The 23,112-nt window shown below is 38.7% G+C and overlaps 1 protein-coding gene and 1 non-coding gene across 3 annotated transcripts; one reads left to right on the top strand and one right to left on the bottom strand.

Annotated features, from left to right (window-relative positions):
• The first annotated feature begins 3,419 nt into the window (after window positions 1-3,419).
• LOC146512346 (plexin domain-containing protein 1-like) lies at window positions 3,420-22,963 on the top strand. Of its 2 annotated transcripts, none has more exons than XM_085170245.1 (13): window positions 3,420-3,997; window positions 11,306-11,466; window positions 14,637-14,780; window positions 14,866-14,935; window positions 15,036-15,158; window positions 15,242-15,360; window positions 15,494-15,593; window positions 16,624-16,716; window positions 16,808-16,889; window positions 16,958-17,018; window positions 17,104-17,221; window positions 19,126-19,283; window positions 20,888-22,963. In XM_085170245.1, exons 1-13 carry the CDS (start codon window positions 3,922-3,924, stop codon window positions 21,011-21,013), a joined length of 1,431 nt encoding a protein of 476 aa, XP_085026371.1. In that variant the 5' UTR covers window positions 3,420-3,921; the 3' UTR covers window positions 21,014-22,963. The 2 variants fall into 2 exon arrangements, with proteins under 2 accessions (XP_085026371.1, XP_085026370.1); XM_085170244.1 differs by having other exon boundaries at window positions 3,422-3,997; window positions 16,621-16,716.
• On the bottom strand, window positions 22,519-22,590 carry trnac-gca (transfer RNA cysteine (anticodon GCA)). The gene has a single exon. It is a non-coding gene; the product is annotated as a tRNA-Cys (tRNA).
• Window positions 22,964-23,112: the final 149 nt, after the last annotated feature.

Below are 23,112 nucleotides of genomic sequence, written 5' to 3' on the forward strand. Positions count from 1 at the left end.
CCTTCTGTGTTACTAGTTCTGCTCCCTGTATTTTATTAATATGCCTCTGCAGCTTTGCACTACACTTCCTGTTTTTTAAACTTCCACTAACTTAAGCCTCTGTTGCTAAGGCGACCAGTCACCCTCTGACCTAATTCTCTCTCACACCTGGCCCTGCTTTATAAATGCAGCTTACTAACCAATTTTGCCAGAGTTACTGTATTACTTCATATTGTCATTCTCCAACTGAATAAAGTTAGTTTACACATTTTATTATCTAATACCTTTAACCACTTAACATCTAGTGTTTCAAGGATCAGTGTGAGTGAAGTTAAAAACTCAAATATGCAAATTAATTTTTTTTTTTTTTTTAAACAGAATTTTCAATTAAGACACTACTTTCTGGTAAATATTTCATGGCTCAGGCTTTAAAGTTTTAAGCGGATTAAAGTGTACATATAAAACATTTCTTATTAATGCAGCAAACATTGTGTTGCTCACATTAGTTTTGTTGTTCTTCTTTCTTTTCTTTTTTAAACAGTTCACACAGTTCACAAACATTATGAGTCTGGAAGAAATTCTCATACTTGGCAAACATTTGTGTGTTGTAGCAATATCAGTGAATATACTTTTAATGAACTTCTCACATCATTCGGCAAAATAAACAGTCTCCTAAGTAATCATGTGGTACAAATTTGCCGGCTTACTGAACCTATAAAAACAGTAAAACCTTCTGCTCAACAGTCACTGGGTTTGCATATTAAAACAGGGGAAGATAAAACATTGTGTAAGTTTATGGGGAATCACAAGGCAGGTCATATTTTAAGCATAATTCTCCCCGCTAAAGGATCAGAGTGTGTTGGATCATTTTCAGCCAGATCTAGCAACTCATTTCCATCCAACATCTTGTTCCAATTGATGACAAATGCGCTCATTTAACATTTTGACAGGCGTGAAACACATTTTGAGTTGGCCTTTTTGGTTTAGTCAAGTTAAACCTCTTTCACGTTTCATCCAGAGTTTTGCCCTAATTATGGTACCTTGTGAACAAGCAAGAAGTCACATGAGGAGAAACCCGAGGTAGACACATAGATAAAAGAAAAAACAAAAAATGAAAATATCCTATACAATACAAAAAGAAGAATATGCTTAAAGTAAGCCGACCACACTGCCTGTTTAATTTAGGTCTAGTGTTGTGTACATCCGCTCTGTTTGGTTTATGCACCAAAATATAATGTGCTTCATTCTGGGAATTTGCATGTTTCAACATTTATAATATAAATGCAAGAATTTAACAAGGCCTACTCTACACAGAACCACATGATGTCCTCCTACCAGTTCATAAAAACACAGGAGGATATAGGAGAAAATATTGGGGGGCGTTAATTGATCATTTCAGAAGAACTATGAATATCTTAATACACCTACTAACATTTTGTCATCCCACTACACTGGGACATTCATTGCTGAAAGTAGAGCAGCACCAATTGCAAATATATGCTGGTGGTTTCTTTATTGTTAACAAATCCTATGAAAAGACCAAAACAATAAAGAGATTCATGTAAAAAAATATTGTTATGCAGCTACAACCTACACACAGTCACACACACGCACATCACAAATTCAGTGTGTGACATGCTCCCTTATTACAACAAGCATGCACACCTTGACGTCCAATCCTGTTAACAGAAATGCTCATTGGAGCACTAAATGTGTATTAATCTTACATAAATTTGCTGTGCGTTTTAGAGAAGGTGAGGACGATGATTTAGTTTTTTTTAAATGAGATTTAAAATAAGGCCAGCCACAAAACCTGTTATTTTAGTTTAATTATTCTTTAGTTTTATACTTTTGTGATCTTTATATAAGACCAATAATAAAAACAAACTAAAAAGAAAAAGATGTAAGCTCTCTAAAAGCAAAAAACTTCAGTTTTAGAGATTTTTTTTCTTTATGTGGACAGCTGTCTGTAACATGCTATTGGGACAGATGGAGAAGCTTGTGAGGTGCTTTCAGATGATGTTTCTTGTGCCTAAACATAATTTCTTTGTGTGAGTGAGGGCAGGGGTGGGCAATTACCAATTTACCAATGGGCCAAAACTGGAGCTATTGTTCAGAGCCTTGTGAATAAGACGTGATAATAGATGAATATAGTTCAGTTTAAAAACAGATAATCTTAATTTTTACTTCACCCGTTGCCTACTGGTGGTGGTCAGAGGGCCCGGTGGCGCCAGTGCCCGGCAGCCTCGCCTCTGTCAGTGCGCCCCAGGGTGGCTGTGGCTACAATGTAGCTGCCATCACCTGTGCATGAATGGGTGGATGACTGGATGTGTAAAGCGCTTTGGGGTCCTTAGGGACTAGTAAAGCGCTATATAAATAGACCATAGACAGACCATTTACCATTTATAAACTGCTAGTGGTCAGAGTAGATGATTTAATTATTGTTTTTCTTATTTAATTAACCAGGAAAATTAAGACAATAAAGATTAAAGTTCCTTTTATGAGACTGTTCGAGTAGCACAAAATTAGTAGCACATACAAACATACACATACAAATCCATGCACCAGTTAGATTCAAAATCCAAAATTTTAGGACAGCCCAGCCCTAGGTTTGAGTCATATCATCGATTCTCGGTGCCTGACTCTGTGCAGCACGTATCATAACAGCAATTCTTCTACAAATAAAGAAGTTACTAAACTACACACAAGGCTAACACCGAAGTTGTGTGCTTGTTAGTTTTTATTTGCAATATTTGCTTAATTAATTACTTACTTAAAGCACCGACACCAGTCTTTCCCTCCTAAAGTGGCCCATAGTTTTGAGAGGGTTTTTTGAGAGACATATCAGGCATCTAGTGTGAACACAGGAAAAGCTCTGATAAAATCCAGCAATCCAATAGATAAGATGGGAGTTTTCATCATGGAACTGTAGCCAAGAAGTCTACAGCAACTGTGTGATGCTATCATGGACCAAAATGTCTGAGGAATTTTTCCAGCTCCTCGTTTAATTTTTTCCACGAAAAATTCATATAGTCCTGAAAACCAAACTACCAATCTGTACCTAATGAAATGGTCAGAGACTTATATAGCACTCCTAGAGGGAAAAGAAACTGGTAAATAAAAATGGTCACCATAGCACCACTATCAACAGCACCTAAATAATTCCAGGTTCTTCTTTTTCAAGTGTTGGACACAAAACATATTTACCTCATCAAATAATCTCCTACTACCAAGAGTAGAAAAACAGTTATTTTCAAACCTTTCAATTAAAAATGTGCTTTATCTCTGTAACAGACTACAGAGGAAGTTCTTCTCAAAACGCCAACCATTTAACTACAACATTTGTTTTGGTTCAGCTTGCTTCCACATGGGGGAGACATGCTCCTCCCATCTTCAACACCCCCTTTTTTTTCCTACTGTGGAAGGAAAGGAAAAAATGTAGAAATACATAAATATTCCTTCATTTTGGGAAGTCTTCTAAAAATCCAGAGCTCTGTTTTGGAGAAAACAGAAAAACACAAGAGAGACAGACAGACATCCAGAGGGGAGGAGGTGAGACAACCGAGTGCAGAGCTAATTCAAAGATAGAAATGTGACTGAAGCAAAGGAAGAGCACAGAGAAAACACACCTCTTCACTCTGCAACACTTCAGCTGTTTATCATCTCTCCTGCGTTATGGACCGATCATCTGAGACAGTATTCTGAGGGCCAAACAAGGGCAAAAAAGGAGGAGGGGGAAAAGCAGTAAAACTTGGCTGAAGTGAGGAAACAGCAATTGTGTGGGTGAGCAGAGGCGAAGAGACAGAGACGAAAGGTGGGGGAGTGGTGGAGTGAGGCGCCCCATTCCTTTACACAAAGTGAGAGGGAAAACTGGGGAAAAGAAGAAGAAGAAGACGAGGAGTGATCAAGAGAAGGGGAAGGAGGGAGAACAGTCAGCCGGACATGGGGCTTTATGCTGTTCTCCTCATCTGTCTCTCCCAGGCTGAGCTAGGCAGAGTCTGGGCTCAAGAGCATGAAGGTAAGCCCCCTTTCTTTAACGTCAACACCCAATACAGATCTACAAACAACACCACCATTACGACTACCTTTCTGCACAACAGACTGTCAAGTGCCACACAAAACAGCTTCTAAAAATCTCAGTTAAAGTTAATGTCACACACACGCACACCTGAATTTGTTGTCACTAACTATGGAAGGCTTAAAATGCTTTTTTGGCACTTTTTATGGCATGTCTATGGATACGTGCATGCGTGAAGTTAACTGGTCTCATGGTAGTTCTCACTGTCAGTCACAGGAAGCACATAAAAGATGGTGTGCGAGTCTGGATTTTTATTTTCTCTCTCTTTTCATGATGCTATTCCAAAACTTCTGTATTTCCAGTTTGGAGGAGGAAAAATAAATGTCTGGGGTTCATTTGCTTTAATAATACTGATCCTGTGAATGAGAATTCTGGATTTTAACAAATAAATATTTGAGGTTTTAAGATTCATTTCCAAAGTGAAAGATGAAAGTCAGTCAGTGAGAACAGCATCTGAGCTAGGATTTCTTAAATTTGGAAAGTTTCATCTCAGACTGTGTCTCATCACCTGCTCTGTGCATTTCCTGTATATGGATCCTCTGCCGTCCTATCTGTAGGTGTGTGTTGGTGCGTGTGTGCATGTATGTATTTTTGTTCTCCTTGGAGATATATTATTTTTAGCCAGCCCCCGTTCTTCCACTGTTCCTCCTCCTCCTCCGACAATCAGCAGTGCTCTAGTTTCTCTGGCCTCTCCTGTGGTCCCAGTTCCTCTGATCAGGGGCCTAGCTCTGCAGAGGACAACTAGACATACAGAGAGACACATCTCCTCAAATATACGGTCACACGAAGTCCAGCACAATGTCCAGGCTCATCTTTCCCATTAACACTCCCAAATCAGTGATCCAGATCAATTTATTAGAGTCTCCCTCGTAAAGGTGGATCTGTATTTTGGGCCCTGTAAACTCAGACGTTTTTAGATTAGTGTTCTGTTTCAACAGAAAGTAGAACAGCTCTAAACTAAAAAGGAAGTGCTGGAAGCTTGGTAATTAAATGACTACACGCTCAATGACTTAAAGGAACGCCTGACTGCAGATGATGCCAAATCTCTTTTACAGAGCAGATAATAATACAGCAGAGTTAGGTAAAAAGACTACATGGCTGTCCCCACTTTCTCAAAGGTCAAGACCATCAAGACTGTTTACACATCTGCAAATTTCACAGAAGTTAAACACCACATAAAAGATATGTGTGCATTTTATGAATGCTGATATATCCATGTATGTGTTGCTTTTATAAGCAAGATATCATCATATTATATCAAATCTGTCTGACAAATACCAGGAAAATACCTGTGCTAATGAGTTTGTGCAAAAGCAGGCAACACTGTAACTATGAGTCTATAAAGATGCTAGTTGCTAACTTGCAACAACAGTGCTAACAGTATTTAGCAGTCAGTATCCTTAGCATGTTAGCATGCTAACTTTTGCCATTTAATCTTAAATACAAACAACATGTGGCCAGGTATCTGGGCTAATAGCACTAGATGAGAAGCCCAAGGTTATTCACTAATCATCTTCATGTTAGCTAAACCAAATTTCCTCAACAACCAATCCAACTAGAACCTAATGGAAGAAGCACAGTATAGGTTTCTGGCACAACCACCTACGTTCAAGGTGGAGAGGAAAAGGTCTGACTTTATGGTCTTGATGGCTTTGATGATGCTGATAAAGGTCAAAAGCTAAAACACGTCAGTCAAACAATAATGCAGTGTCAGAGCTTAAAAGTTTAAAAGGCAACAGGGAGTTTTTTGCTTAAAAATGCCTTTGCTGCAAGACCTCTGTTGGTCAACAAATGACACCAACCTATGTTTCGTATGCACAGTCGTGCACTTCTAAAGTGCGATAACCCCCTTGGCTTGAAATCTAAACTATAATCACAAGGATCTTTAATGACAAAGTAGCTTTAATTTATATATATGTACAAGTAACCACTATAAGGGACAGGATCTGTGTTACCTCAATGGCAGGGGTCTCAAACTCCAGGCCTCGAGGGCTGCTGTCCTGCAGGTTTTAGATGTGTCCTTGATCCAAAACAGCAGATTTAAATGGCTAAGTTACCTCCTCAACATGTCTTGAAGTTCTCCAGAGGCCTGGTAATAAACTAATCATTTGTTTCAGGTGTGTTGACCCAGGGTGAGATCTAAAACCTGCAGGACACCGGCCCTCGAGGCCTGGAGTTCGAGACCCCTGCTCTATGGTTTCCATTTGCAGTCCAAGTTCCTAATGACCAATCATGTTTGAGCAGATTCTGGTTGTGTACAGGCAAACAATCTGCACTAAGAGCCAAACAGACATTAGCCAAAGGGTAGTTTTTTTTAAACCTGACGAGAATTTAGCTTTTTCTTAGCTGAAAAAACTTTTCTGCATAACAAACAGTGAATAGAGGACGGAGGACAAAGTCTTGGCCCGGACATCGCCTGAACACTCCGGAAACCTCCAAAAATTGGCAATGGACTCCAGAAGCAAGGGTTACCAGATGTCCTACTTTATATGGGAATGCACAGCATATTTGTCCCTTGTCCGTTCCACATACTGAGATGATGTCTCGCATTTTGATTGGAACTAGTTTACAAAAGTGAACACATGTGGGTCTCACAAGAAACACATGGTTCAAAAAGAGATGCGCTGACCTACTGCAACCCAAAGATCAGTAGGCGGGAGAAGAGCAGCTGAAATAATATTTAAAGTTTTAACAGTATTTACAACAGAAAAAGGGAATGCACAGATGTATAAAGACTATAAGTATAGATTCATTTCATTTATATTAATAATAAGTTGTGGAAAATTGCTTTCAAATACAAAACAGCATTTTCCAATAGATGGTCATTGCCAAATCATTAATTTAAACTTAGACGTTAAAACGTGAGACTACCTCTTAGCCCCATGTGGTTAACATTTGCCTCATGTAGATGGATTTGCACTACTAAGAGTTTTTTAAACAATGTGGCATCTATACAAGACTATTTTGATTTTAATCTGATTGGCTGCACTTATCATTTCAAGGGGCAGAACATTATTTTCCTCTGAAGTCATTTCTTGGTTGCTACTGCACATTTCTTACTAAGGTAATCTCAGATTTATGACTATAAATATTAAAGCACTAAATAAACAGTTAACTACAACTGGCCAAGCACATCTGCAAACTCAAATCATATGTCATCTGGACTGAAAACGAAAGATCCGTTCAAAAACATAAACAACTGACCCTTGTCAATTTGTGCACATTAATCTAAACACCACATTTTTCTATTTATTTTCAGGTCTTTATCATTCCAGCTGCTAGTGTTTGCGATTGTGTGTTATGGTTACTGCTGTTCTGAGGATAAGGTGCCAAATAGGGTCCTCCCACGCTACTAGCTCCAGGCTGGTTTTAACACAGATCACCCTTTTAAAATCCAAACATAATAAAACCACTGCACTGAACTATACTGAGTCGACAAGCGATGACCTCGTCTTGTGATTATTGTTCCCTAATCCCTGTCCTGACAAAGCACGTAATACTGTGTCTCATTTCCACCACTAGAAAAGAGTGATAGGGTCAAGACTTTGATTGTATCTTGAGATTTAATCTGCTCTCGTGTGCTGTGTTTGGACAGTGCACAATAGTTCACTCTCTTCAGTGTGTCTGTCTCTGGAGCAAAGATGTTGGCCTTTTGTTCTCTGTTGATGGGCCTGCAGATAATTCTCTTTCCCCTTCACTGACCAAGTACATGCCCTCGATGTATTCCCGCCTGTACTCAGACTTCAAAGTGTTGCACATTTACCCAGGAAAATATTGTTTTCAGAAGAAATGTATTTTTCGCCCATGGACTTGATCCATCTGAGCAGACTGAAAGGCCATTTAGCTTTTGTCTCAGTTTAGGAACGTGGCTCTGGTTTTTGTAGAGCCTTCAAAAAATACTTTCATACAGAAAAAAATATACCCTGTTGTGTATCTTAGATATCTGTCTTTGACAACAGATAATGAGGTAAATTATAAGGATAAATAAAAGGTTTGTGTATTTATATTGTTATTATATTACAGCTTTGCATTTTCATACTTATAAAGGAAGAAAATAGAGCAAAAAATCAGAGAAATGGAAATAGGAGCGTGTAACATGGTACTGGCATGAATGAATACAATCCATGTATCAACAGAGCGATGTATATGGTTCATCAGGCTGTGTCCTAGTTTGACAACACCCACTAGATTTGTGGCGGTTGCTGCAATGCAGACACATGTGAAGGTACAGTGGACACCGCTGCCACGCAGGTGCCATCTCCTCAAAATAGCGAGCATTTGTTAAGGGATTTAATGCTTCTTAATCAAGTCAACAGACTTGGCACAGAAATAAGGATTTTCTGCTGTTGGCAGAAAGCAGAAAATCTGACATCCTGCAGATGCATAGATGTAAATTCAAAGGACTGTCAGAACGTGTTTTTTATGCCTTTGATTTTATTTAGCAGCAACATCGGAGGGCATTTTTGCAGTGAAGCCACTGACTATTCACCCGTACATCTGTCACACATCACATCTGTCACGTCAACAATTAGACCATTTGGCCATGTTCCAGATTCATCAGCATAGGTTTTTTTTTTGCACCAGTTTGCACATTCCCAGTGCAGGGTCCACACGCACATGTGTCTGCCAGACATGATGCTACTGAGGCCTGTCTTAAGTCTAGGTCCTTATGCAAAGCCCAGCACACTTTTGATGTTGAAGTTCATCCAGCCCCACATGGAGATAGTTAGATAAGGTTAAACGATGTTTCAGGAAAGAAAATGTGAACACTTGGAAGATCTGTAAAGCAAATCTCAAAGGGACCTATTGTAAGGGTGGCAGGAAAAATCTAAGTATAGTCATGGTCTATTAGACTGTAGCCTAAACTGCGCTAACTTGTGTGCAGCTCCTGAACTCCCCTTTTCAGTTTTCCTGCTCCTCAAAGCTCCTCCTCGTTGTTTAACTCTGCTGTTTGAAACCTCCTCCGCTGTTTAGCGATGATGATGATGATGAGTGCCAATCTGACCCAGTTAGAAGCTTTTTGCTCTGCAGCAGTGAAATTAGCTTCCACCGCACCATAATCAAACAAGATTCCTCATTAGCACAATCTCCCCCGAGTGTGTAATAACCTCTCTTTTTCACTTGTCCTATTTTGTCCCTTAAGACTTTTTAATTTAATATCATTCTTACTTTAGAAAAATTAACATTTTATATATATTTATTTTATGCACTCTCTGTTTGTGTGGTATCAGGTATAACTTTGTGGAGTGCATGTTTTTTTGAATCAGCGAAACAATCAAAATACAGGCAGTTAATGTTGGGCTTTAAAACCGGACAGGAACCTTTTGATGTTGAGGCCACAAATTTCTAATTTTATTTTTTTATAACTAAGTTTAACTATATTAGGTGCACAAAAACTATAAGGTCGTAGCCACCGTGACACATTGGCTTGTGAAGTCCCATTATGAAGCCTCAACCTGAGTCGACATTTCTTTGTTTTGAAAGTGTTTTGAAGTTGTACGCCAAGGCGCTAGATAATCCTTCTTTCTGACACATAGAAACCAAAGTTTACAAAATTGACTTTTATTTTATTTTATTTTATTCAGTATGACACAAAATGAGTATTTACAGAGGCCTGGGACGAGGGCCACTTTCTCTTCTTTTTGCAACCACATGTATTTCCCCCTGGTGATCGTTAAAAATAATGCAGTTTTAAGATACATTAAGACCCAGGAACTACATCCATCTTTTTCAGTCTTTATGATTAGGTGTGAGTTAGTCATAAATATTCATAGTTTTTGTATTAATATATAGTCTATATGTCTATATAAAAGAGGGAAAGCAATGTCAATGCAGAAGTGCCTTGAAGCAGCTCCCCTCTCCCCCAGCAGTGATTGACTCCACTGGTCACAACACGAAGTCTGATTGTATAGATGACTGTGAAAAAATTACTAGTAAAACTACTAATGGTTAATTTACCACCTGTGTTAAGAAACTGGAAGGTTACAAAGCTATGCCTATGCAGCAGCGATTTGCTTTCCTGACAATCTCACTTTCAAGCACGTTAGCAAGTCCAGCCTTTGATCTTAGGTCATCTTAGGATCACAGTCAAAGTTTTCAGTTCATACCAGATCTGCAGGATGGGGTCATGGTTGGGGGTTTGTGCAGTTCTTCAACAACAAACGGTGAAAAACGTTTTTTTATGGGCCTATTTTTTTGTACACAGGCCTTTCATGTTAGATGAGACAGGGGAGGAATACAAACTACTGCTAAACTAATAATCTGGCATTAACATTTTAATCAGAACAAACTGTCAATCCAATAAAACAGCTCCAGACTGAAGGGAGGAGGGGGGGGGGAGTTATCCACATAATTTTGGCCATAACTTCGAGACGGGGTTCATCTTTCTCACACTGAAGGGAGTGTTCATAACATGCTGTTAATTAATAGCTCAGTTCAGTGAACTAACAGCTCAGAACGAGACAGCAAAGGGAATTTAATCCCTCTGTTTCAGAGGGAATAATGAGCTCTTAACCCTGTTGAACTATCAGTGAGTTCTGCTGATTTTGCAACTGCCAACTAAAAATGTGGACAGTGAGTCATAGATCGGTTGAAAAAAACCATAAACAGCCATCTATGATCTGTTAAGCAGATGTCACGAAAGCCCACACAAATGTAGGTGGTCAGTAGAGATGTGAGTGCTCTAAAAAGATGCACACACAGACAAATCCCCACAATCCTTTTGTACATACATAGGGATTATTTGAACAAAGAACAATGTTGGCACCACATGGTTAAAAAGGAATCGTGCCCCTATTTCTGCATGACAGATGTATAGAAAATCTACGGTGTTGTTTGTGCTGATCTTATTTCTGTCTCTGTGTGAGTTATTGCTCCGTGACCTCTAAACATGGATTTAATTTTCTTTAGATATGTATGCCTGTTAATGATCCAGATTATGGTAACCAATAAAGAACAGATGTGACCACAGAGTTTAAAGTCAAAGTCAGTATAATGTCTATAAAAACTACATTTTACAAGACAGTTTTCACACATTTTGAGAGATAATTACATTATCTTGTTTTTCCTCAAAGTAATTGTGATTTAGTAAGCAAGTCTGTGACTTTTTCTTTGTTGAACTCTTATGTCTCAAATTGATGGTTAACAACAGGTGAGAGATTATGTGGTGAGAGTATTTATTCATGGATTAAATCCTCAAGAAATACATCATCGTGAATGAATGTATGTGTACTGCTTGTGTTGTTCTAGATCCATGGAGTGGAACTGCTCTGGAAGATCCGTCCAGTTTTCACAGAACCAGGAGAGACCAGCAGACCCCACACAAACACAGGGAAGCCCGCAGCTCACAGGCTGAAGGAGGAGGAGGAGTTGATATCAGTCCCCTGCCTGACAACATGACTCGCATAGTGGTGAGATGCAACGACTGATTCATGGCTAAGACCTTAGATTACAATAGTGGCAGTAGGAAAATCAACTATTTTAATATGGCCTAAATTATGTTCATAGAAATGACGCTCCAATTGCTCTTTTACTAACAACACGTACAGTAAATATCAAGTTTAATGTAAGCTCTAAAATAATGACATCATGCCTATGCTTGAAGCTAAAGCTACACAGCTGTTCCTTAAGCCTTCAATCTCTCTAATGGCCAGCAGGGGGCATCTGCTCTGGTTGTGGTCCAGCTGTATAGATGGCCATGAGAAAGTGAGCCTTATATCAGTCGATTTCATACCAAAGTAAACACTTTCCCAATGTCTTTACTGTCTTAATTGTTTAGCTCAGTATCTTATTCTTATTGTATTCCAGTGTTCTCTCATTTTTGCTATATAACTTTGCACTGTCCACTTTCTGCTGTAACAAAACAAATTTCCCCCGTGTGGGACTAATAAATGTTATCTTATCTTATCTTTTCTTAAATGGTCAACTCTTTTTCAATCGAGAATAATGTTCATTTAGGAAATTATGGTCCTATTTAGAATAAAACAGATGCTTTTGGCTTGGCAAACCTTTTGTAAGACTGCGATGGCCAAAACCGCCAACAGTTTCTTATAGAGCCACTTTCAGCAGTCATAACTCTAAGTTGGTATGAGGTTTTCTGTTGAGCAGATATGCTGTGTTTGGTTTTTTTGCAAATATGGCACTGTGCATAATAACCAAACATCTTCAATTTGGTTTTATGTTTCCAAGGGTCACTTAGGATTGCAACTGTGCAAACCTTAGCATGCTGTTATGTTCTTTCTGGAGAGAAGAGCAGTCCAAACAACCCATATTATTCAGCCATTTTCTAACTGTACTGTCTTGAACTTTAAAAGTTCTACAGAGGAAGTGTCTACAGAGTCAGTTTTGTTGCTAAGTTTGTATGTTGAGACTGCGTCACTGCATGTGGCTTCAGAATGTGCTATTTGTATTGTATTATCTAACTCTACTAAAATTATGCTAAAATTAGCCTAAACTGCATATGGAGGGCTCATTGTTGTAGAAAACTGTACAGCCACAGAGCTACAACCAGTAAGAGCATGAGAAAAACTGCCCCAAAAACTGTGACCAGTGAGAATGAGGTCAACACAGCTGTGCAAGTCATTGTCAGCTGAATTACAGAAATGAGAATTCTTATATTTATTGGTTCTGCAAGAAAAAGGGCATTAATAGCTGCCAACTTAAAATTACATTAGCCTGAGGGATAAATATCCCCTACTTATTTTAGGAAAACTAAACCATCCATTACACCAAAGCCAAAGAATCTTTAGTGTCAATCAATATAGTGATGTTTACATGGTTATTATAATCTTTAAACCAAGAAACGAGTTACTTTCACGAAAGCTGCAGAATTAACCTAACCGTAGGGTGGGGTATCACAGGTTGGTGTGCTGACCCCTAACAACATTTTAACTTTTAATATAGCTCATTGTTATCTGTGTATGACAATATGAAGAGTTAAATGTGAGGCAAACTGTAACTGTAAATGGCTTTGGTAATAATATTGTGCTGACAAGTCAAGTAGGTACTGCTAAGCCAGAAAAAATAAAGTTTAGTCGAAGGTAAAGCCTGTAGGACATCACTGTCCTGTGCCATTTTCCAGTCATTATTTTAGAAGTGTGTGTCTGCGTGTGTGCGTTGTTAGTGCACGGGATGAGTTTTTATGAGTGTCTTACCTCCTAGACTCATCTTTCACTTCAATCAGCCTCAGCAAAAATTAGCCCAAATAAATTGTGTTCTACGTTTTTTTCTTCCTCTCCCTACAATTCAAATTGAAAACAGACCACATGCTTGTGTTGCCAGCTTACAGTGTTTGTTTAAGCATGGCTGCGCACGAGTATGTGCATGTGTGTGTGACTCACTTGGATTGGATCACAAGTAACCCTGTTATAATGCTGCTGCTGCTGCTTTTTTAGGGGGAGGCCTGATCCCAATTTCCAAAACCCTCCATCTCCTGTCCAATCAGAGTCATTTCAATAAGTCAGTCAGCTGTGAGGGAAAATAAATGATTATTCTCCTCACCTAGAATCCCCCTAGAAAATACAGGCCGGTGTCAGGCAGTGGAGATGGAAGAAAAAAGTGGGTCACTTGCTGTAAGTGGAGCAGCCGGAGAGGTTGTGAGAGCGCTGCATTTAACTGCTCCACTTTCTGAGCCCATACTAAACCCCAGAACCATTGCTCTCTGTCACCTTCAACTATGCTATACATTAATAATGCCATCAAGACTGGAGATCTGTATGAAGACACAAGTCTTGTTGTCAAAGCCAATGTGTAAACAGCTCCATCAAGTGGTACTATGTGGCCAGGACTGAAGGGAAAAATCCCTGCATGAGTCAAAATACAACATTTTTGCTTTTTTCACATTATTTTTGAGCTGATCGACTTTTTTTTCACTTCACACTTACACTAACCTAAATATTTTTCACAAAAAAGAGGAAAAAAGGTAAGACTGGACTTTCATCTAATACCAGTAATAATACCTGTACTACAAAATAGTGCAGCGAATAATTATAAGCTTTATTTAACTAAGTAAGCCATTAAGAGCACAGGAAATAGAGTAGCTTAAAACATATATATCAACATGTAAACACTGGAAAATCTCAACAAACCAACTCACAAAATGCTGCCTCCTGTTGGTGAAGTTCTGAAGAAGGTAATTTAAAAAAAGTACCTTGTACAAACACAAATGTAAAAAGAAATCTGTTTAGAACGATGATAAATGTATTGATTAGCTATTAGAATCTGGTACAATAGGATGCAAAAATCCCTCAAATGTTCATAAAGATGAGTTCTCTTTGATAAGATTTCTTCTCAGAGATATGTAAAAGGGTAAGATGTTCTATTTTTTTCATTTGTTATTATTATATGGAAATGCACGCAGCAATCCTTTAGACTACTAGTTTAAAATGTACATAAAACAAGATTGAAAACTACACATCTTTATTTTGGAGTGGCTAGAGCTACCCAAAATGTATACATTTCAAATTATCCAGTCTGATTTCAATATAAATCAGTCTATTTCATACAGAGACCTACTCTAAACTACCTCACCATGATTAATGTATTCAGGAAACTTGTCTAATGAGTGACCTCTTTCTCTCAGGAGGACTCCCAGAGGTACTACAGATGGCAGAGTTTTGGTCCAACAGAGAGACAGACTGCAAGCTTGTGGGTGGATATGGACAACCTGCACAAAAACCAAGTCAGAATTCACGGCATACTGTCCAACGCGCATCGACAGGCAGCGGTGAGATGAGCGTTCGCACATTTAAGCACTAATGTCTGATTTACATACAGATTTAACCACATCTGACATGTCTTCTTATTCACAGAGAGTGGCACTCTCCTTTGATTTCCCCTTCTATGGGCACCAGTTGAGACAAATTATTATAGCAACTGGAGGTAGGTCACATGCTTCAGTTTAAAGATATGCTGTTCGACCACGGGGTAGAGGTGTTTTTAAAATCTTTAACTGTTCACTTCTCTTAATGTTTCTCTTCAGGTTTCATCTACATGGGTGAAATAACTCACAGAATGCTAACCGCCACCCAGTATGTCGCTCCCCTCATGGCCAATTTTGACCCTAGCTTTTCTAAAAATTCAACAGTGAGGTACTCGGATAATGGTAGGTAAAGGTTCCTCTATGAAGTCTAGAGTTTGGGAGCTCCTGGGTATCTCTGACTGGCCTTTCTATATTGTTTTACCCAGGAAATTTATTTGTCGTGCAGTGGGACAAAGTGCGGATAAAGGACCGAGAGGCAGCGGGGCCTTTTACTTTCCAGGCAGCGCTCCACAAAAATGGAACAATTGTTTTCAACTACAAAGATGTAAGTTATGTATTTTTAATCAGATGTAGCAAAAAAATATAATTCCACCACTTCAATATTTTGTAATAAACACAGCTCAGCTTGAATGTCAGGTTTACCAGTGTCAAAACGCACTCTTCTGTCCTTTTTTGAGATCCCATTGCCAGTGGAGGAAATAAATTCTACTGAGCATCCGCTGAAAGTTGGACTGTCTGACGCTTTCATGGGATACCTCCCTACATCACAGCTGTCAGGTCAGTTCCTTTAAAATAAAAAAGAGATGCTTCCTCTACTGTTAATTTAAAGTAATTATTCATATTTTAGTAAATTATTAAGCCAGTTAAGGCAGAGGAGTAAAAGCAGAAACTAAATACTTTCCATTGCAAGTAGTTCAATTTGAACAGGAGTTAGTCCCCTCTCAGAAACATGGAGCACAGACTTCTTTTTAAGTTTTCACATGAGACTTATGTCTGTGAAGGTTCTCAGTCATCCAAGTCATCGTAGTCAAAGGAGCTTGCAAAGAAAAGCGTCTGGACTTCTTTAAGTTGCTTGAAGACGTTTCACCTCTCATCCGAGAAGCTTCTTCAGTTCTAAGGTCAAATGGTGGAGAGTCCCAGATTTAAACCACTTCACAAGCCACAGCCACTTCACAAGCGCATGGCACAGCATAGAAGAGCCACCTCCACAGGACAAGACTCAGCAGTCCATCGGCATCTTAAGGACAAAGGTCACTCTTTTGAAGATGCCAATGTTCACATTTTGGACAGAGAGGACAGATGGTTTGAAAGAGGAGTGAAAGAAGCCATCTATGTCCACTGTGAGCGACCATCTTTGAACAGAGGCGGTGGTTTACGACACCAACTGTCTGCCATCTATAATCCAGTTTTGAGTTCCCTCCTCAGACGCCTTAACGCCCACTCACATCCTGGGCCATCTGACCTCAGGAATTCGCATGATAAGGTGGGGCCAGGTTTCACAACGAGCTCATCCGTAACCCTGGCTGATTGGGACCCACACCCAGTTTCACACCTTGGCTCAGGCGATTAGAGGATCATCGGGGGGTCCTTTTGTCCCTCTGTGGGGGGAAACTCCCACTAGGTTTAAATCTGGGACTCCCCACCATTTGACCTTAGAACTGAAGAAGCTTCTCGGATGAGAGGTGAAACGTCTTCAAGCAACTTAAAGAAGTCCAGACGCTTTTCTTTGCAAGCTCCTTTGACCACATGAGACTTAATAGAGAAGAAAGACTTGCAGGCTGACATTCAATTTTTGTCTTGATAGAAGCAAAGCGGCGTACTATCTATGAGTATCATCGTGTTGCCATTGACACCACAAAGATTGTGAGCGGATCAGCTTTTGAGTTCACACCTCTGCCCAGTAAGTCCTGTTTCAAACTGGCTTTTGTTCGACAGCCTAGCCTCATTGCTCACCCCGTAACTGCGTAACGATGCGATTCCCGTTCCCCCAGCTTGTCTTCAACACACATCCTGTGATCTCTGCCTAACATCCAACTTGACGAGCGGCTGTGGCTGGTGCAACACACTTCAACGGTAAGACAAAGTTCAATTCGTGATGTTATGAGATTCTCGCCTTTTCTCACTTTGCTTTTCATTTCTAGATGTTCTGATGGTATAGACCGGCATAGACAAGAATGGCTGGATTACAACTGCCCTGAAGAGGTGAGACTCATTACCATATCACACAAGAGAGAGATGAGTAGCTTTGTTACTGATTCCTGAGTCATTCTTTTTGGCATTCACTCAGGCTAAAGGCATGTGTGAGGACTACAACACAGTTCTACCTGAAGCAACTATGAGCTCCTTTAATCACTCCTCTCCAGGTCCAACCGTTTCAGTGCTTGAAGAACAGCCTGTTACTAGGGGTGAGTTGGAAAATACAGTGCTGGTATGTCAGCAAAAACTCAGTCCCACAACTGGTGAAGCATTAATGAAGGAATATTTAATTGTTTATTTTTTGGGGGATCATGCAAAATGTGACCCTTTGTGAATAGATTAAGGAGAAGCAGAATTACTAGTAGCTCTCTGACTTCTGAGCATTACAGAATTAAAGCTGAATTTCCATAGAGAGCATAAGCATACAGGTACCAGCTGCACGACTCAATATAAACAGGAGATAGCCCCTGAATCTGTGTCAGATTTAAACTTGTACATCTTCGCAAACATTTTCAGAATGTAAAAAATAACAATAACAGAAAGCTTATCATGAAGCTAATCTCACTATAAAATTATGACTAATAATTGCTGATCTTATCTGTGTATTTATATATGAGATTTTGTGTAGATCTTTTCAAAGACATGTTTATGTAAAATCAAATCTACCTAGGCAAATAGGAGTGCCTTTTGTTGCATTGGTTTGGACTCTTTTTATGAATGACTACATTTTCATTTTTGACAGTAATAATCAGAAGAAACCATTAGAAGTGTGTGAGCAGAAGCTATGATTTCCCAAGCTTGTAATCTAACCAGGGGTAGGCCCCAGGGATCAATCCTAGGACCACAATTTATTCATTCAATATGTTCAAAAATGTCAAGTTCATCAATATGTTTCTACTTATTTATTTGTATAAATTCTGCTAATTAAGAACCCACTGATTTTAAATCTCATGTATTCTATTATCCTAGTTAAATAAAGATTATGTAAGTGTCAAACTCAACTTTAATAAAGTCCAACAGTCAAGTAGTCAAATATTTGTTTTTCCATGTGGACTTTGGGAAGAGACTGAGGATTGTTTTTAAATGTTTTTCTGTTGATTTTCTGTGTATACAGATTTTGGGGAGATTTACTGTAAATACAAACAAGTGAACGTGAATTTCTTCTTTTTTTTCCCTTGTTTTTTTCAATCCACGCATCACTTTCTGCTTCTAGGAGTTATGTTAATTTAATGTCAGTTCATTTATAAACTTATAGTAATTAAAAGCTTCATATAAGAATCCAGAAGGTATTCAAAGGCTTAAATATAATGTGGTAAATAAAGGACAAATCATTTTTACTTTACTCATGTCAAGTCAAGTCAAGTCAAGTCATCTTTATTTATATAGCACATCAAAAAGACATCAAGTGTCAGCCAAAGTGCTGAACAGAGGGATAATATAATAAAAATAATTAAAATAGATAAGATGAAAACATTATAGAAAACACTGTAAGACATCCATATATGGTGATTGATATATGTATTTTTTGTCTGTTTGTTTTTTTTTGTTTTTGTTTTTTGCCCTTTATCACCGTTTCTTTCCCTCTTTCTTTCTCCCCTTTCTTTTCCCCAGTCAAGTCTGTCCCGTGTTTAGCAAGTGAAAATAAAATAAAATAAACAATAGAAGCAAAGGTGAATCAAATAGACCAATATAGCATGAAAAAGAGGGAAAAAAGAGAGAAAAAGAGAAAAAAGAGACATCCATATATTTTTACAAAAAATATCTGTACATGCAAATATGCACATACATATACAAAAATGTACACATTCACACATACTTGAACATAAAATACATGTATACATATACAGATGCAAGCATCATCCAATGAGATAAAAGACCAGAATAGCTCAGTGCAACAGCAATGCCCTACAGATTTTCAATAAAAATCCCTCTGCCTCTTAACAGACGGGCACTATGAATTAAAATATTCCAAATTTTAAAAAGAAAAATCGTCCCCACTTAGTTTTAGGAAGTTGGCCACAGAGTTTTCCAAAGTAAAATCCATAGTTAGCTACCTAGACATTTCTATATTTAGAAATGCTTTAACAGGAGCAACAATCTTCCTTCCTTTCAGATATACAGACGAGCCCTCCAAACAACGGGATGACAGAGAACACGGCCATCATCGCAGGCGTTGTGGCTGCTCTAGTTCTGCTTGTAGCTCTCACCTTACTGGCTGTTTACTACATCAACACACATCCCACGGTGGCTCCACCATTCTACCTCATGCAGGTCAGAAAAACAACATCCAGCTCTCATTCCCTCTGCAGTAGGGATGGTCACAGACTTTAATTTTCTTTTAAAATATAGAGGACCTTTTCTTGTCTTAAAATATATGTTTTCCCTTAATTTTGACCTGGTGGGCTGTAATATACTGCTATGGTCAGATGGTGGTGGTAATGCACATTGAAGCTGTTTTAAGCCACTGTTGAAATACATCATTGATGCTGGTATTAAAAGGAATGTAGATTTAAGGCACTTCTGCATTGCTTCACTTTTCAAACCTGGAACTTATGTCCATCTTTTATAATGTCTACATAACTACCAGACTTCAGACAGGTGAAACGTGTAAGCATGCATACTCTGTCACTGGTGACCAGTTTATTTCACAGGTCAATGAAATGACAGATTCACCTGATGAATGAGAAGTGGGTGATGTTCATGTGTCTGCAAAAAGACTTGCAGGAGTCTGTGACAAAACAGCCCTGAACACTGGAAACACTCTCCTGATGATCTTTAAGCTCCAATGGGCCAATGAGTTTGTGGCTTCACAGTAAAACCCACTGTTGACTTGAAAACACTCACCTTTAAAATTCATAAAAGCACTTGCAGTAAAGTTTAGGGGATTTATGGATGTGCAATAGGCCCATCGCAGTGGCTACATTCATCTTTTATGCCGTCTATGGTTGAAGCCCGCATCTTCCCATTTGCCTGTGTCGGGTAAAAAGGGGTGTTTTACTTTTATTTTTTAGCAGTAGCATCATTATTATATCAGAATCATTTAATAAGCATTGCATTAAACATTGATTGAAGCTATTGACATTACATTTAACATTTGTATTACAGTGATTGCTATAACCTGGTGTTAATCTTCTACTTACAGGTGTCAGAATAATTATATGATCTCTCATTGCAGGTGTAAACATGATCACCATATACATATGGCAGTTTGTTGCCCATTATAGAGTTGTGCCCGAGTTAATAAAGGTCAAAAACTTCAGTCAGCGTTATGACTGGCTGATCCATGGTGTGGGATGACTTTGGGCCCAGGAGGTTGCACGCGCTTACATAACACTGATATCATGTGATTCTTTGTGATTTTTATTTAGATATATCTTTTTATTAAGTTTTTAAGTAGTGGTAGTTCATTAAACCAACATTCATTTAATATTGTATCCCTGATTCAGCGTATTATATACAGGTCAACTTGATAATTTGCAAAACCTTGCAGCTGTAATGTTGTGTCTCCGTAGGGGACAGTTCGCTCTAAGGAGAGGCGTGGGAGCCAGTGTCTGTCCTCGAGACGAAGAGAATGTTTTTCTTGCTGTGTCTAAAGTTGTCAATATTGACTGTATTGTACCACCTGTACGCATGAGGGGGCGTTCGAATACCCTGATTTTCATAAAACAATGAGTGTGTGGAGTCTGTAATGAGATTTGATGCTGTCTGCTGTATGGTGTCCATCTCCCACGTGTGTGTTCATTAAATCATCGTTTGACTTGACCCGGCCAGACCAGTGTGGTTATTTTTGGTTTTCCTCCTGTATCCATCCTCAATATTTGAATCCGTAACACCTGCTATGTGGTCTTTACCTACTACTGTTTCTCTGTCTGCAGCGACGCACCAATAACTACTGGCCCTCTATGAAGTTCCGCAATCAGGGCTGTCACTCCAGTTATGCTGAAGTCGAGCTCGGGGGCCATGAAAAGGAAGGTTTCATTGAAGCTGAGCACTGCTGCTAAGGGTCTAGGACTTGCAGGACTCAATCAGTGGAAGAGAGGACACCATCTTGAGGAAAACTGCGGTACTACAGGAGGATGAATATGGACATTCAGGCTGACCATCAACACACGATGTCCTTACTCCAACCTTTGAGGCTGGACAGTGTTTACTGTAACTGCTCTTGTAGCTCTTGCCAGCTTTCTCTGTGTCTTTTGCTGTTTGCCATCACACAGGGGATTAGCCATATTATCTAAGGGTTGGAGGGTTTGAGAGGAAGACAGCAGTACAGAAATGATGAGATGCAAATGTCCAAAAGCCAACGATGCAAGGGCCTGTCAGGGAATGAATTAAACTAGCCTTCATACTGCAAATCAATGTACCACTCAACTTTACTCTGTGTTTTTTTGTTTTTATCCATTTTATGGAGTCACTTTTGTTTAATGAAACTTCTACGTGAGCAACGATGAGTTCATAAAATGTTATATCTATGTGGACTTCACTACAACAGATATTTAGCTTTATAGCTGATAGTGATTATAAGGACGTATGTTGTTTGGATGAATTTTAGAGACGTGAAGTTATGAGGGTTTTCTTTGAACCTTTCTGTTTAAATGTCTTCTAATAAAAGCTGGTGACGAGTCTGGATTTTGATCTCAAGGTCATAGTCTGGTGAGTGACTAACAAATCTATTTAGATGGTTTTCAATTTTTATAACTAAATGAATGAGCCTTAAAATAGAAGGAAACAGCATTAAAGATAGTATTAGAGAAATACCTTATGTGGGCATTAATACTTCATGTGCATCTAATTTTTAAAAATAAATTTACATTATATCTTAAGCACTGCTGTGATAACAACTGAAAATGACTGCATGTATGGAATTCATTTTTTATGCAAATTTATTTTACAGCAAATGCATCTCTCGCCCTGAGACAGCTGGGATGGAAATTTATCTCCTTCCTTGCTGAAGTCCCATGATAGGTTAAAAATTGCAAAAATGTAAGGTATTTATAGCTGTGCACAGCATTGCCACAGGATGGCGCCATAACACAACACGAAATTCCACATGACAAGCGCAGCCACGGTGATCATTTATTATATTGATCTTAAAAATGAAGGTGTGTACCGAGCAGAGACAGATATTCCGATAGTTTTGCTAACATACAGGCATATTAACCGTTTGCAACGTGTATAAATACTTGTAAACTTTGCAGATTAATAAGAAAAGAGATTTTCCACACAACTAATGGTGACAAAATCAAAAAGTAAAGTAACAGTACACATTGGGACATGTAATTAATTTAGTGGTAAAACCCTCTGAAGAATTTCTTTTAAATAAGGTGGAATATAGTATTTTAAGGTGCGGTGGGAAGCATAAAAGCGACAAAAAGACATACGGCTACTCGTAGAGATTATGTTCGTTAAGTAAGGAATAAACTTCATATATCGCTAAGCAATCGGTGAAGTTTTCTATTACATTTATTTATACGAACGCAACGACAAAAAGTCACCAAGGAAAGAAAAGAGGGGGCACCCGGATTTGAACCGGGGACCTCTTGATCTGCAGTCAAATGCTCTACCACTGAGCTATACCCCCGATGTACAAGCCCACCAAGTTTTGGCTATATGAATATACCACATGTTCAGTACTGACACGCTGGATATACTATAGTAGTTGTTTCTTGCATTTACTCATAAATCCAACTATATTATAATACACAGGTTTGTTTAGTCCGAAGCTTTCCGCTAACGTTAACAATGTAAACAAAATGGCAGACCTGGTTGTAATCGAGCTTGTTTCCAGCAGAGGGCGTCAAATAAACAAAGTCGAACCGCAGTACAGGATATTATCATGTCCCCACGTAGCAGTTGGAGATATCTATTTATCATTCACGTCATCAATAGAAAGAATAATTCTTTGTTTTCTTTACTGGTTAAACTTTTGTGTTAGTGCTGTGTATGTTTCTTTTTTTTAATAAACAGTTGTAACCCCGTTGTTGTATAAATGTAGATATTTAGAGCTTACCGCGATAAATTTATGTTTAGAGTCGACCTTATTTATTTAAAAGCGTTATTACAGTACATTTGGATCAGTCTATGTTGTTACTCCTTTTAAGGT

Source organism: Neolamprologus multifasciatus, chromosome 8 (genome assembly GCF_963576455.1).
Source record: "Neolamprologus multifasciatus chromosome 8, fNeoMul1.2, whole genome shotgun sequence".
Lineage (NCBI taxonomy): Eukaryota > Metazoa > Chordata > Actinopteri > Cichliformes > Cichlidae > Neolamprologus > Neolamprologus multifasciatus.